General features: G+C 35.3%; 1 protein-coding gene across 4 annotated transcripts in view; it reads right to left on the bottom strand.

The window, feature by feature from the left end:
- Stag1 (stromal antigen 1) overlaps positions 1 to 15,310 on the bottom strand; it is a 324,710-nt gene that overhangs the window by 51,011 nt on the left and 258,389 nt on the right. For all 4 annotated transcript variants that reach the window (XM_038322525.2, XM_038322527.2, XM_038322526.2 and 1 more), the window contains 5 exons: positions 14,177 to 14,269; positions 13,995 to 14,084; positions 13,644 to 13,847; positions 13,221 to 13,291; positions 11,501 to 11,588 (listed from right to left, as the gene is read on the bottom strand). In XM_038322525.2, the coding sequence (XP_038178453.1) occupies positions 11,501 to 11,588; positions 13,221 to 13,291; positions 13,644 to 13,847; positions 13,995 to 14,084; positions 14,177 to 14,269 (546 nt within the window). The remainder of the gene's footprint in view (positions 1 to 11,500; positions 11,589 to 13,220; positions 13,292 to 13,643; positions 13,848 to 13,994; positions 14,085 to 14,176; positions 14,270 to 15,310) is intronic.

The following is a 15,310-nucleotide window of genomic DNA, read 5'->3' as shown; positions in this document are numbered from 1 at the left end:
ACATTACATAATTCCAGGCCCATGCTTAAGGAGTTCAAATGAACTACTAGCCTTTTCTCTCTAAATACACTATAACGCATGTCTTAAAACATCTACGTGATTTGCTCAAAAGACTCAATGAACAAGTTCTCCTAATGATCTTAAAAAAAGAGACACACAAGAAGATATTACTTCATTACCATGTGTAATTTTTAGGTTTATGTATCTGTTTTAATAGTATAAAGAAGCTGAGCAATTGTGTGGCATGTCTTTAATCCCAAGCACTTGGGAGGCAGACACAGGCAGATCTCTGTGAGTTTGAGGCCAACCTGTGCTGTGGGACAATGGTCTTTTATCCTGTCACTTGTATTATTTTTAATAAAACATTGATTGGACAGTAATCAGGCAGGAAGTAGAGGCTCAGCGATGAGGACAGGAGAATTCTGGGAAGAGGAAAGGTCAGTCTGCAGTTGTCACCCAGACACAGAGGAAGCAAGATGAGAATGCCTCACTGATGAAAGGTACTAAGCCACAGGACTAACACAGACAAGAAAAATGGGCTAATATAAGTTATAAGAGTTATAAGAAGCCTGATCTAATAGGCCAACCAGTTTATAATTAATGTAGACCTCTGTGTATTTCTTTGGGGCTGAATGACTGCAATCCTAGCCATATAACTCAGCAAAGACTCATGTGGTCAGAAAAAGACAGATATACAGTAAAGACAGTTTAAGATGAAGAAATGTCTAAATGGTTTACAGTATGTTTAAAAATATATGTAGGCTTAGAAGAGAAAAGAAAGAGGATAAAGTCCTTAAAATAAAAAAGAAAGAAAATAGTGGGGTGTGGTGACACACACCTTTAATCTAAACACTTGGGAGGCAGAGGCAGGAGGATCTCTATGAGTTCAAGGTGTGGTGTGATGGAGTAATGTCTATGTGTTACTTTCATTATTAATAAAGAAACTGCCTTAGCCCTTTAAGAGACAGAAAATTAGGTAGTCAGAGTAGACAGAACAGAATTGTGGGAGAAAGGAAGCAGAGTTGGGGAGACGCTTCAGGCAGTCGCCATATGCAGTCGCCATGCCTCTCCTCTCCGAGATGGACGCAGGTTAAGATCTCTCCTGGTAAGCTATCCACCTCGTGATGCTACATGGCTTACTAAATATGGGTTAAAGCAAGATGTGAGATGTTAGCCAATAAGAGTCTGAAATTAATGTGCCAGGCAGTGTTTAAAAGAATAGTTTCCGTGTAATTATTTCGATGTAAAGCTAGCCGGGTGGTGGGACACAGCCCCGCTGCTCAGTCAACCAGGTGGCGGGACGCAGCCCGCCATTCCAACTACAGTGGTGGCACACACTTTTAATTTCAACACTTCAGAGGTGGAGGCAGGTGGATCTCTGTGAGTTCAAGAACAACCTGGTCTACAGAGTGAGTGCCAGGACAGCCAAAGATACACAGAGAAACATAGTCTCAAAAAACCAAAAATTAAAAATAAAAGAAATAGTTTAAAATAAAGCCATGTAAAGATGGAAAATACACAGAGAATATGGATACTGCATATTTTTGTGTTGCCATTTAGTTGTATGATTGCTGTGGAAGGAGCCACAGTTGCAAAAAGACATTTGACTATAAATGCTGCTGGATTAATCCAACATACTTATTTTGAAAATTCCTTGATGTCAAAATTTAAGTCAGTTATTTTACTTTGGAGAAGAGGTTTTGCTTTTGTTTCCAGAAAATGAGAGGCTGTGGATTCATTCTGAATAAAAAAAAAAAAATAAGGTTTGATCAAGGAAGACCCTCTGAAAAATCTCCGATAGGAGTGTATGGACCAGATGTCTAAGTTCTACATCCAGAACAGCCTCAAGACTGCTGGCTGAGATGATCAAGCCAGAACTTGACAATAATTCTAAATTTTCTTTAGGTCCCCATAAGATAATCAGCATCCCCAATCAGCAGAAAATAGCCTGGAAACCTATCCCCATATTCGCCCGCCCCAACCCAAAAAAAGGATTATGGATATTTAACTTTGTTTAGACTGTTGGTTACAAGATGTTGTGGATAATGGTGTGGACAAAAAACTAAACAAAGGATATTAGATTCAGAGTTCTTAGTTTTTGGGAGAAGGGGGGGGGGGAGTGGTATGGGTCAATGGTCTTTTATCCTGTCACTTGTATTATTTTTAATAAAATGATGATCGGCCAGTAGCTAGGAAGGAAGCAGAGGAGGGGCAATGAGAACAGAATTCTGGGAAAAGGAAAGGTCAAGTTGCAGTCGTCACCCAGACAAAGAGGAAGCAAGATGAGAATGCCTCATTGATGAAAGGTACCAAGCCACATGGCTAACACAGACAAGAATAATGGGCTAATATAAGTTATAAGTGTTATATAAAGCCTGAGCTAATAGGCCAACCAGTTTATAATTAATGTAGACCTCTCTGTGTTTCTTTGGGGCTGAACGGCTGTGGGATGTGGCGAGAGAGAAACCTCAGTCAACAAACCTGGTCTACGGAGTGAGTACCAGGTCAGGCTCTAAAAGCTATAGAAAAACCCTGTCTCGAAAACCAAAAATCAAAACAACAACAACAAAAGTTTAGAGAAAAAGAAAAACAACAAAAGGCAAAGCAAAGCATGAACTATCTGATCTATAAATTTATAAACACAGAATAGTAGCCATTTGGTCAATACCCAAGTGATATTCCAAAGTAACCACTAAAATGCCAAAATAAAAGGTTAGCAAATAGTATCTGAATACTTGGGAATTTTGAAATAGTTGTTTACTAAGGACCTCAGCTTTTTGCTAGACAGAAGAGCTTGAACACAAATACATTCCTGATTAAATTAAAAGATGAATAAGCACCAAAACTATAATATGATAATTGGCTTAATCATATGTTAGGGTGCAAAAAAGATGTTCACAACTTAGCTAGCAAGAGAAGGTAACACACACACACACACACACACACACACACACACACACACAGAGAAACCTTTTAGAGAAGCAAGCATCTACCTTGTTTCATTTTACTTTACTTTTTTTTCTTTTTCTTTTTTTTTTTTTTGGTTTTTCGAGACAGGGTTTCTCTGTAGCTTTGGAGCCTGTCCTGGAACTAGCTCTTGTAGACCAGGCTGGCGTCGAACTCACAGAGTTCGCCTGCCTCTGCCTACCGAGTGCTGGGATTAAAGGCGTGCGCCACCACCGCCCGGCTCCATTTTAGTTTACTTTTAGTGCTGAGTGAATAAATCCATCTTCCAGAACATACTAAGAACATGCTGTAGCACTGGTTGTACCCTCTGGTATCAACAAATAAAAATATACAACTAATCTTGGAATAATATAAAAACAGGTAAATGTTTAATTTTTTTCATTTTCTTTATTAAAAATTTCCATCTCCTCCCCTCCTCCTCCCCTCCCCTCCCCCCATACCCCCACTCCCTCCCTCTTCAAGCCAAGGAGCCATCAGGGTTCCCTACTCTATGTTAAGTTCAAGGTCCTCCCAACTCCCCCCAGGTCCAGGAAGGTGATCAACCAAGCTGACAAGGCCCACACAGAGCCCGTCCACGCCGTAGAATCCAAGCCCATCGCTATTGTCCTTGGCTTCTCAGTCAGCCTCCACTGTCGGCCACATTCAGAGAGTCCGGTTTGGTCGCATGTTCCATCAGTCCCATTCCAATTGGAGTTGGTGATCTCCCGTTAGTTCTGTCCCACCAAATGAATCAAAATTTCAAAGTATGCTTTACTGACAATATAGGAATAGGCTGTCACAGCTAAGTACAGGCACAAACAGGTTGAATAAGTAGAAACCAGATCACAGACTACCTTACAAGCAGTTGAATTTACGTCCTGTCTATTCTTAGGTCTCAGTTATGCCCCACAGTAATAAATAGTAACCCTTTTTACTTTCAAAAGAATTGGGCAATAAAATTGTCATCTTAGTAGGATAAGAAAAATCTGAAAGCTTTCTAAAAATGCTAGGAAACACACGAGACATTTGATAGAAGAGTGGCATCACTGCACGTTAAAAAAACACGTATGAATAGCAAAGATAGTCTTAATTGTAGATTAGCTTTTAAAAACATTTATTTTAAGTATATGTTTATTTGCTTGCATATACACATCAAAACCATAGGCATGTCAGGTGGGTGCCAGAAGAGGCCAAAAGTTGAGAGTCAAGTCCTCTGTAACCGATGTCATAAGGCACCACAAGGGTGCTGAACCCAGATCCTCTCTGCAAGAGCAGTTAAGTACTCTAAACTTCTGGAGTCATCTTTCCAGCCCTGTTCACTGGACTTTTAATAATCCAATATTTATTTATTTATAATATTATTTATTGACAGTCCTGGGGTTAAATTTAGGACCTCATGGAGACTGGGCAAGCACTACTCATGTTTCCAGTACTTTTTTTTTGAGATAGGGTTTTATTAGCTGAGGCTCGATTCTCCTCTTCTATTCACGTCCCACTGCTGCTATTACAGGCATATACCAACATGCCAGACTTTCTTAGCTTTTAAATGAATATATGGCACTTAACAAAATAGTAGCACTATAAAAGACAACAAAATTAAACCTCTGAATAGATTTTTAGTTTAAGGCCCATTAAAATGATGTTAATTACTCTACATTTACCTTAAAGAAATTCTGCTTATTGTTTATCTGCTGATCAACCATTCTACTGTAATTCATGTATGCTATGCCCTTGGTCTGAAAAAGCATTTTTTAAAAATCACATACACATAAGATGACATATGTAATGTTGCTGCTTTTAAGATTTTTTATATTGGTGTTAGAATATATGTTTTTTCTAAACAATGTACTTCACTGTAGTCATATCTATAGGATTCATACATACAACTATTCATGTTCCACCAATTATTAAGAGAAAGTAAAATTAACTTAATGACATTTACTTTTATAAATTTTATTTTGTGTGTATGGCTACTTTGTCTGCATGCATGTCTGTACACTGGTGTCCACTAATGCCAGAAGAAGGTGTCTGATCTCTTGGAACTAGAGTTACAGATGGCTGTGATCTGCCATGTGGTTATTGAGACTTGAATCTGAGTAGAGCAACTGGGAAGAGTAGCCAGGGCTCTTATCAACTGGGCCCACTGTCTAGCCTCCACTGACACTTTAAACTTTTGGCAATCATTATATAACTTGGAGCTTTGGGCTAAAGGTCTGACCTGTGAGACTAAGGACTATAACTTTCCTATGGCTTCTGGTTCTGCTCTTTAATCCTACCCCCCCCCCCCCCACTCCGCTTTTATTTTTTGAGACAGGATTTCTCTTCATAGCTTTGGAGCCTGTCCTGGAACTTGCTCTTTATACCAGGCAGATATCCTCCTGTCCTGAATTCCTAAGTGCTTCTGTTTCCTTAAAAGGAGAGAATTATGTAGTCAGGCACTTATCTGTCTTATCTTTTTCTTTCAGGGATTGAAGTCATATGTGCGCTAAGCAGTGTTTATTCCACAACTAAGCTATATCCCTACCCCCAGTTCTCTTTGTACTTGTCATCTTGAGACAGGGTCTCACTAAGCTACCCAGGTTTGCCTTGAACTTATTACTCTGTAGCCAAGGCAGGTCCTCAATTTGTAATCCTCTTGCCTCGGTTACTTTAGGAGCTGGGGTTATAGGCATGTGAAATTAGACCAGACTTCTGAAAAGTCTTTGAATAACCCAAACTCCCAAAGATTTTTCTCATATTTTCTTTTAGAAGTTTACTGTAGCTAGTTTTATTTTTAGGTTTATAATCTGAGTATTTATATTATTTTATTTTGACACAGGCATCTTACTTTGTTGTTCAGCCTAGTCTACAATCTGGGTTCAAGTGACCCTCCAGTCTTAGGTTTCCAAGTAGCTGAGGGCACTTGGTACAGGCATGCAGCATCATGCTTGACTTGCTAATTGTTGCAGATGGCCAGAAGAAATATGGGTAATGTCCTTTTGTTTTGCTTTGAATCTCAAAATCGAATTGTGTTTCAGCACAATATTTATCTAATTTTTATCCTGTAGATTTAGAAAGCCTTTCTGTCTTTGTCATAAAGTCAGTGGACCAAGCAGGGCACAGCAACACATGCCTATGATCTCAGCAACTGGGAGGCTACAGCAGGAGGATTTCTATGAATTTGAGGCTAAGCTGGGTTATATCCTGTTATTTTTTTTTTTAAAAAACAGACAAAAACAAAAATCAAACAATCAAACGAACAATTTGAAAAAAAAAAAAAACCACTTGAAAGTTTTTGGTATGGGAAGCCTGAGGAAAAATCAGAAATATGTAACTGAAACAAGTTCTAAACTCATCAAGTGTGCAGTCTTCTAGGAAAGCATGATTCATAACAACATACACAATAATCCATAATCTATCCAAAAACAATAACCTGACTTAAGTTAAACTCACCCCCTATATTATGTTCAGTCTGAATAATGTGGTGATTTCCAGGTCATGATGACGGATAAAGTACCAGCATCTAATCTCTCCCCACAGTTCCTATTGAAACAGCCCAAAAGATATTTGGGGAAAAAAGATCAATACAAAAACGAACTTGACATAGAGCAAACATCAGAAGGCATGGGGTGAGGGAAAAGAAGGCATGGGAAAAGAATGGAAGCATAGCCTGGGCTACCATATGCTAGTAGCGCATCAATAGCAAAAATGAAAAGAGAATATAAATAATTTAAAAGCTTGGTTTTTACTAGGTGTGCCATACTATGTGGCCCTAAGCATATTATTTAAAGTTTCAGTTTTATTTGTAGAAAATAAAAATAACTATATAAATATAAATATAATATATAAAATCTATATGCTTATCATATGGCTTATACAAATGAATAAATGTCAAGATTTAGTACTCAGCTTATTGTAAAAATATTTTTTTCTTTCTTTTTGGTGAAAGGGGCTCACAGTACCCTGGGTGGCTTGGAACTTGCTTTGTAGATTGGGCTAGTCTTAAACGCACAGAGATCTGCCTGCCTTTGCCTCCCAAGTGATAAATAAGTTTGAATGATTCTTGGAGATGCCCAACAGTAATCACATATAATTTCTTTTGTTTTTCAAATAAGGTGACACTATGTAATCCAAACCAGCTCAGAATTCTCTATGTAGACCAGGGCTGGTCCAGAACTTACAGCAAGTGCAAGGTTTAAAGGCATGTGCCATCATGCCTGGCCTTCATTACTTTTATACACAAGTTCGTTATACTAGTTTTATTGAAAGTAAATAATAATGTAAATGATCTTTATTGATTTTCAATCTTCTATGGCTTGTTTGAAGCTATGAAAATGATACACCAGTACAGTTTTAATATATTTTATTTTTTCTTATGTTAGTCAAGATATTTATCACATTTATATATTTATTTTGTATATGTGTGTGGGATGTGCATATGCTATGACATACTATGTGGGGGTCAGAGGGCAAGGAGTGAGTTTGAGGAGTCAGTTCTCTCTTTCTGTGGGGATCCGGGGACCAAACTCAAGTTGTCAGGCTTACTGCTTGAGCCACCTCACTGGCTTTTATTTTTTTTTTTTTTTTTTTTTCTTTTTTCTTTTTTCGGTTTTTCGAGACAGGGTTTCTCTGAAGCTTTTTTAGAGCCTGTCCTGGAACTAGCTCTTGTAGACCAGGCTGGCCTCGAACTCACAGAGATCCGCCTGCCTCTGCCTCCCGAGTGCTGGGATTAAAGGCGTGCGCCACCACCGCCCGGCTCCTCACTGGCTTTTAAACTCAACAGCATACTAATAAGAAATAGGCACAAAGCTACAAAATAAGATAGGGATAACCTGAAATAACTTTTGCTTTTGTTTTATATAAAAAATGTATGAGGAAGATAAAATAATTTAGAACGTCTGGTTTCTTCACAGTAAGTAATAACTGTGTAATAGAATCGGTATATTTTAAAATACTTTTTATTTATTTATTTGGGTTTTTTTTTTTTTTGAGACAGGGTTTCTCTGAAGCTTTGGAGCCTGTCCAGGAACTAGCTCTTATAGACCAGGCTGGCCTCGAACTCACAAAGATCTGCCTGCCTCTGCCTCCCTAGTGCCAGGAATAAAGGCATGCACCACCAGTGCCCGGCATTAAAATACTTTTTATATGTTAAGAATACATTAGCACAGGGGGCTTAAGCTTATCCTGCAATGTGTGATTACTAGAAGTGCTCAAAAATTATTAAAAGCACATAGGAGCCAGTTTGAAAGACCACAGAAGCTCCCACAGGACAAATCTGCAAATATACAAGCAACAAAATAAGTAACAACAATAATGAATTATAACAATACTAATATATGGATACTAAATTAAAAATAATTTAAAATTAAAAAAATGACTAAATGAATTAATGAATGGATAGTTTTCCTTTATACTATAGTATTAATCAATAAACACAAAATGACAGTAACATTTGTCATTTTAGAAATTGTTTTGTGATCATGATAGCAGAGATTCAGATAAGATTACATCATGCCATAGAATTAAGTCAAATTTTGCCAAGAAACAGCAATATTTATATACTTTAAAAGAAATCTGACAGCCTATGAATTAAAAGGAAAATGTTAACCATATAGGGGAAATGTGATAGATTCCAAGTGATTTGATATCAATAGGAAGCAAAATGACATTGTGTTTCTTTTTGCTCCTCCTCCTTTTCTGTTAGCACATACTAACTGTACAAAATGCTTTGGTCACATACAGCCGTCATGTACCTCTTGATACACTGACAATAGACTATCACCCAATATTCATCCCTGGAAGAATATGTAATCCAAATTGAAATACACGCCAATGAGGTAAAATTAGTCAAGACTTTTTATAAACTGGTACTCTTCAGAATATCAAGTGTTATGGAACACAAAGGCTTCCTACTAAAAGTGACAAGAAAGGTAGAGCATCAAAATACTATATGTTCTCTGGATAGGAAGTAATTGATGTAAATTATGTTGAGATTACTTCTACATTATAAATACTAACATGTAATCAATATAGAATGTACAAGTACAAAAGTGTGAAAATACAGACATGAAGACAGAAAGAAGCATGTTTTTTTACCCCAACAGGACATTTATATAACATGACTTAAAAACAACTAAAATACAAAAAATAAAAAAATTAGAATAGGTAAATTAAAAAATTCTAATCATCCATATATCCTAAAGCTGGAACACCTAAAACATTACTGGTATTATTAAAGTCAAATTACAACCAGAGAATCCCTTATCCCAAGCCACAAATTCTGCTATCCCTGAAGAGTAAGACTAAAGAGAGAGTTAGATTGTTTATTACGGAAAAACAGTCAAGGCTATGGTAAATATAGTCCTCCCAAATATCTAGAGAACTAGCTTTTAGACATATTCAAAAATACTTAGCATAATTGAGGGTTAACATCAGCCAAGGTTTTGGTAGTTCTTTGAGGTCTGTGTTCAGTAAAAGCAATCTCAAAGGAAATCTCTGCATTCTAACTAAATGCAAACAGCTGGAAACTGAAAAGGGGAACTAAATAATCCTAAAACTTGGTTAAATACAGTTTTAGTTCATTTCTATATATATGTTAGGAGATGTTTGTTAAAAACTATAAATGTGAACAAGAACACAATCTAGTAGTCATGCTTTCAAACTTCATATACCTCGTTAAATATTGAGGGTATGAATCTAAGTGAAGACACATACTTATTAATAAGTATTACACATCTTATGTAAAAAATTAACCATAAGGAAAAAGAAATTTATGTAATGATAAGAGCAGAAAATGGCATTATGATACTGTCAGAGTCAGTGGCTAAAAAACAAATGATGGTATAGTGGATTAAAAATAAATATCAAAAGGTTTATAATACCATTTAGTAGAAATGTGTGACTTTTATTTTTTCTGAAAGAAAATAAAGAAAACAAGAAAAGACTACCTTTATTACCTTTCAAATTTGTAAGAAATACCTTGAGAACATGAATGAGTTATATTTAGGAGACTAAAAAGGAAGATAAAGACAGAATGGAAAACTTAAGTGCCATTAATAAATGAAGTAAACAACATGGTTAAATATTAAGCCTCTTGCCACAATAAAGCAAACACATTAACTTTATTCTGTAGCAGAAGAAAAAACTGAGCTCAGCTACAGTAAGTGGAAGAATGAAACAACTTCTTAACTTAATTTTTCCATAGATCTATAAAGGAAATGTTCAAATGTGACACATTTGCCCCAGATTTTTATCCTCCTTTGACAAATGAAAGAAAAGCACCTAATTAGGTACACTGTGTTTATTAAGAAAGGGATCAAGAAAACTTTGTTTGTTTGTTTTTGTTTTGTTTTTCTAGACAGAGTTTCTCTGTGTAGCTCTGGCTGTCCTAGAACTCACTCTGTAGAGCAGGCTGACCTTGAACTAACTCACAGAGATCTGCCTGTTTCTGTCTCTGAGTGCTGGGATAAAAGCCATGCACTACCAGTGCATTGTAGTAAATAACTTTTTATTTCAATTTATTTTTGCAGTTCTAGGAATCAAATCCAAGGCCTTGTATATACTAGGCAAGTGCTCTGCCACTGAGTTACACACCCAAACCATGTTAGGCAATTGAGAAGAATTAATTATAATAACAATAAAACACTGCTTTTTAAAGGCTTTTTGTATATTTTACATATTAAAATTTTGGGGGCATGGAGTCGTATTCTGTTGGCCTTGAAATCTACATCTAACTAGTGCCCCTGTCACAGCCTTATAAGTCACTCAAACTACAGATGCCATCAATCATATTTGTGTTTTGTGACTGACTTTTATTAGGCTTTTGTTTGTTCTGTTTTTGTTTTCAAGACAAGGTTTCTCTGTGTATCCCTCACTGGCAGTCTTGGAACTCACTCTTTAAACCAAGTTGACCTCAAATTCAGAGATCCACCTGCTTCTGCCTCCAGGGTGCTGGGATTAAAGGCATGCACCATCACTGTCCCGTGAAATGACTTTTTATTTGTAATTATCATTTTATTCTCTATTGACATTCTGTTACTTTAAGAGTAATAATACATTATTTAAACATCATTGTCAAATAGGAGTCAACCAGATAATCCCCAGCATCACCAATAAATATGAAGTCAGGTCTCATGAGTATCTGTAATATACAAAGTAACTCTTCTCTTTCTCATGTAGAATTAGCTAATTACTTAAGTATCTTTCAAATTAGGCAAAAAATTCAGATTCTTATCCAAATAATGTTTGTACTACAAAATTAAGCCATGCTGAAGGTCTGGTGCCATCAGTATTTATAACAATACCTAGAACAGTCATCATTAGAAATGTATTATAGAAATTAATAGTTTTTCTAGGGATGTTTAACATTAAATTTTAAAGATACACTATAATAAAAATAGTTTATCTTTAGTTCCTTTAAAACATCTGAATATAAGACACACCAAACAGTTCTAATCACAAGGACAACAATTCTCCAAGGCGCTCGCTGCATTTTAGACTTATCAGTATTTTCTGCAAAAGACTTCAGAAAACCTTAGTTTCCTAACGCACAGAAAAAATATTAGTAATTTCCTACCTGTTCTGGCATGGCTCCATGTTCAATTCCAGTCTTTAATAGTCTATAGCAATTGCCAAATAAATCCCATTTAGTGAGATCATGAGCACTAAAAGAAATAAAAAACGTTTAAATTTTACTCTAGAATAAAAGATATTTTAAATTTAAGCTCAGTTTCACTAAGCAGAATAAAAAACAATATTTCATTTTCTTGTAGAAGTAAAAACAACCCATAATAGAAACATTTAAATGCGGGGAAAAAAAAAAAAACAAAGAAAGAAAACAAGAGCTAACAGTAGAGGTAAAGTCTGTTAAATAAACCACGAGTTTCATATTTAACATCAGGTTTCTCCTTAGATTGTTAACCCAAACTCATAATGTAAACATGCACAACTTTATTATATTTAAAAGTATATTTTAAAGAGAACCCTTTCACAACTTAAAAAATACAATTACATTTGTATTTTTGAGGGAGAAATCTCCTGTCATCAAATGGACAAAATTAACAAAACTAGAGGCTAGGAAATATGAGAAAACTCAATGAATTTTGAGATTTTTTCTCAGGGCTCACTATGTAGTGCAGAATGGCCTGCAGCTCCTGCACATCCTCCTGTCTCTGATGCACCTTACCTGACTTTGAAGGAAGAAACATGAACTCCACTACAGAGCCAGGTCTCTTGACTGTGGTTGTTAACTTTTATCATAAATGACAAGATATGCTTTAAAATAAGAGTTTAATTCTATACAAAATTCCAAAAAGTTTACTTGTATGTAAAAAAGGATTAGATTTCTCTTTTTCTTTATTTCTTCTTTCTTTCCTTCCCCTCACCCACAGAGACATGATCTCACTACAATGCTCTGTTGTGCTAGCTAGTCTCCATCTTTGGAGTAAGTTTTTTTTTCCCTTCAAAAGCAGGTAGGAGTAGCAGCAGGCACTACCATACTCAACAAAAAGCCCAGTGCTAGAAACTGCTTTTGAAATGTGAATAACTTATTAAGAGCTTCCTTTTGACAACAAACCTTCTATTGTCACCACAATTCTGTTTTTCTTTCTTTGTGGAGAAGATAAACCTCATTCCAGGGATATGTGGGTTATGGTTTGAAAGCACACTGCATTCAGCCTTTTATTCCTTATTCAAATCCAACTGTTATTCTGTCTACATAGTAAAAACGCTAATAATCTAGAAGTCCACAGGAATTACTGTGCATAACTTCCTCAAAATCTTTTCTCACTGATCTATATATAGTTTGACAAGTAATATAATGTAAATACTTATCATAAAGATTGTGGAACAGCTAAAAGAAAGAAATCAATCTTAAACTTTTGCTTTTTTATTGAAAAAGGTACATTATAACTAACTGAAAATTTGCAACTTTGAACCAACATATACAACCTTCCCATTAATCTTACTTTTTACTTAGCAAGGTTGTTACATACCATCAATTAAAAATGACTTATAAAACTCCAGTTTATTGTATAAGCTCATCTATTTCTTAAATAATGACTGACCAAAGTGTTTACAGTACACTTAGTACTGAAATGATTAGTTTACAAAATTAATTACAATTCTTATACTAACAATAATTAAAACAATTCTGAGAAAATCTGAATGAGCAAAATTTGTTATGATTTAATATTCAAAAAGGTATCACTGTTGCAAAAAGTTAAATGTTACGTTCAGTCTACTCATTGGCCAATATGTTACTTGTTAAATTAACATGAATAATAAATATGACATACTTGTGAAAAGAAGTTAAACGCTTTAAGGTAGAAAGAACGTTGTAGATATCATCATCATCAGCTTCTTCACCCTAGGAATAAAAAGTAAATGTGACCTCATCTTTAGAGCGACTCAGATTTATATTACGTCCTACCAATGCTTAACTGCCTAAAATTCATTCTATAAAGTAGTATATTCACTACAGATGAATAAAGGCATACACATTTTTATAACACACTATGGTAAATTCCTTGAAATCGAAACTGCTTGTGATAGTGTTTTAAAGCTCTAGCTAGTGCACTCTGTCTTTCAATACTGAGGACCGGATACCAGGTGTTCCTCACGAATGCAAACATCAATTACTGTCTGAGCTACACATATTCGTGTATTCTGAATAATTATTAGCCAAAATTAGTACATGAACCATCAACGTTATAACGAACCTCTTGCAACAGATCTTCCACAGAATGGTTGAATCGATCTACAAATTCATCAATCAGTTGGCTCCGAGCGATATCAACTCTATTCTGGATGGTATACTCTTCACTGCATAAAATGCTGTAGGTTTTACTGCAGGCTTCTAGAACATCTGATTCTACATGTTTCTCTACAACAAACTTAATCTGTTTTAATAAAGCATCCAGGTGCTGAGGAGGAACAAAAGGAAAGCTGTGATATTTAGATTAACAACAAAAATTAAAAATTAACATTCATAAAATAACCTTATGATTAGATAAAAATATAAAATTTAGTTACTAAAACTACTTCAGTAGCAGAATTTCAGAATGTCTTACCTTTTCCATCCTACCCGTGCTGTAGATTTCTAGATCAAAATACTGCGGAATTTGTAGCAAGTTTGCTACCTTCTCTGCATCTGCAGAATACTAGAGGAAGTAGCAAAGAAAAAAGAGTACAGTAATAGTGCAAGAGAGTAAACTCAGGGGCATATTATTACAACACTGAAAATGGCATATACCTTTGATAGTAACATAGGAAGTGTAATGATAAAATGCTCAGTTAATTTGTTTCTATCATCAATTTGAGTTTTCCTTTCTTTGGCTGTTAGCACCTAGAAATAAAAAGAAATAAAAAAAAGTGTTACTTGGCAATTAAAAAATTGAAAATGTTAAATATAAAATGATGAAGAATTGGTGGATGACATAACCAAGAAATTTAAGAGGAATATAAAAACATTAAGTGTTAGGATAAACTTAAGTCAGAGCAATAATGAATGAATGATTATATTTATATAAATTTGTATTTCTCATCTGTGTCTAGTACACATGCCTATAAGACATAGAAAAATAACCATAATCAAACAGTACCAAGATTCTGATCCTTGTCAGCTACTATTAAGGAAACATGGCTCACGAGAGAAAAAAATGGTTGGTTTTGTGTAACAGAATGAAACTCAAAGTTCAGTTTAATTCCTTTAAGGTCCTCATTCCCTTGTATTTATACCCTTGGTAGATTATTTTCCCACAATGAGTAAAGATAATTTGTGTGAATAACAGGATGCTACTGAATCTAACTATATCTCCAGAATGATTTCATGACTTTTTGAAGTCTAAAGCAGTAAAAATAGAGCAGCATTCATTTTATGTTCAATTAATTGTTCTGAGAAAGGACAACATTCAAACATTCCTACAGAGTGGGAATGTAGACAGAGAACCTCTAAGATCTCTTACCTAGCTAGTACCAGTCCACACCTGTCTGCCACATGTGAAAAATGATTCATGTGGCTATGTTTTAAACCATCCCAGTCAAGTCTGAAGATAAAGATGTGGTCAACCCTAAGAGGTTCTAAGCCAAATAGCAACTAAATCATGAGTGAATCTTAGGCCCACACAAACTTTGAAAGAATGAAGGCTTATAGTATTAAGTATATAAATTTTGGAATTACTTTTATATCTGGGCCAATTTATTCTGATAGAAAGTAAGGAAATACAAAAAAGGGGCAACATTTGTGAAAGGACTAGAAATTAGCCCTAAAATTTAATTATTTGTCAAAATTGGAGCAAAATACATTTTTAAAAGACTTTTATAACATAAGTTTCAAAATCTCTAAAAAGCTGAATATTAATCAGGATTCTATGAGAATACTAATTTT

This window comes from Arvicola amphibius, chromosome 3 (genome assembly GCF_903992535.2).
Source record: "Arvicola amphibius chromosome 3, mArvAmp1.2, whole genome shotgun sequence".
NCBI lineage: Eukaryota > Metazoa > Chordata > Mammalia > Rodentia > Cricetidae > Arvicola > Arvicola amphibius.
This window is presented reverse-complemented; position numbering and strand designations above follow the sequence as displayed.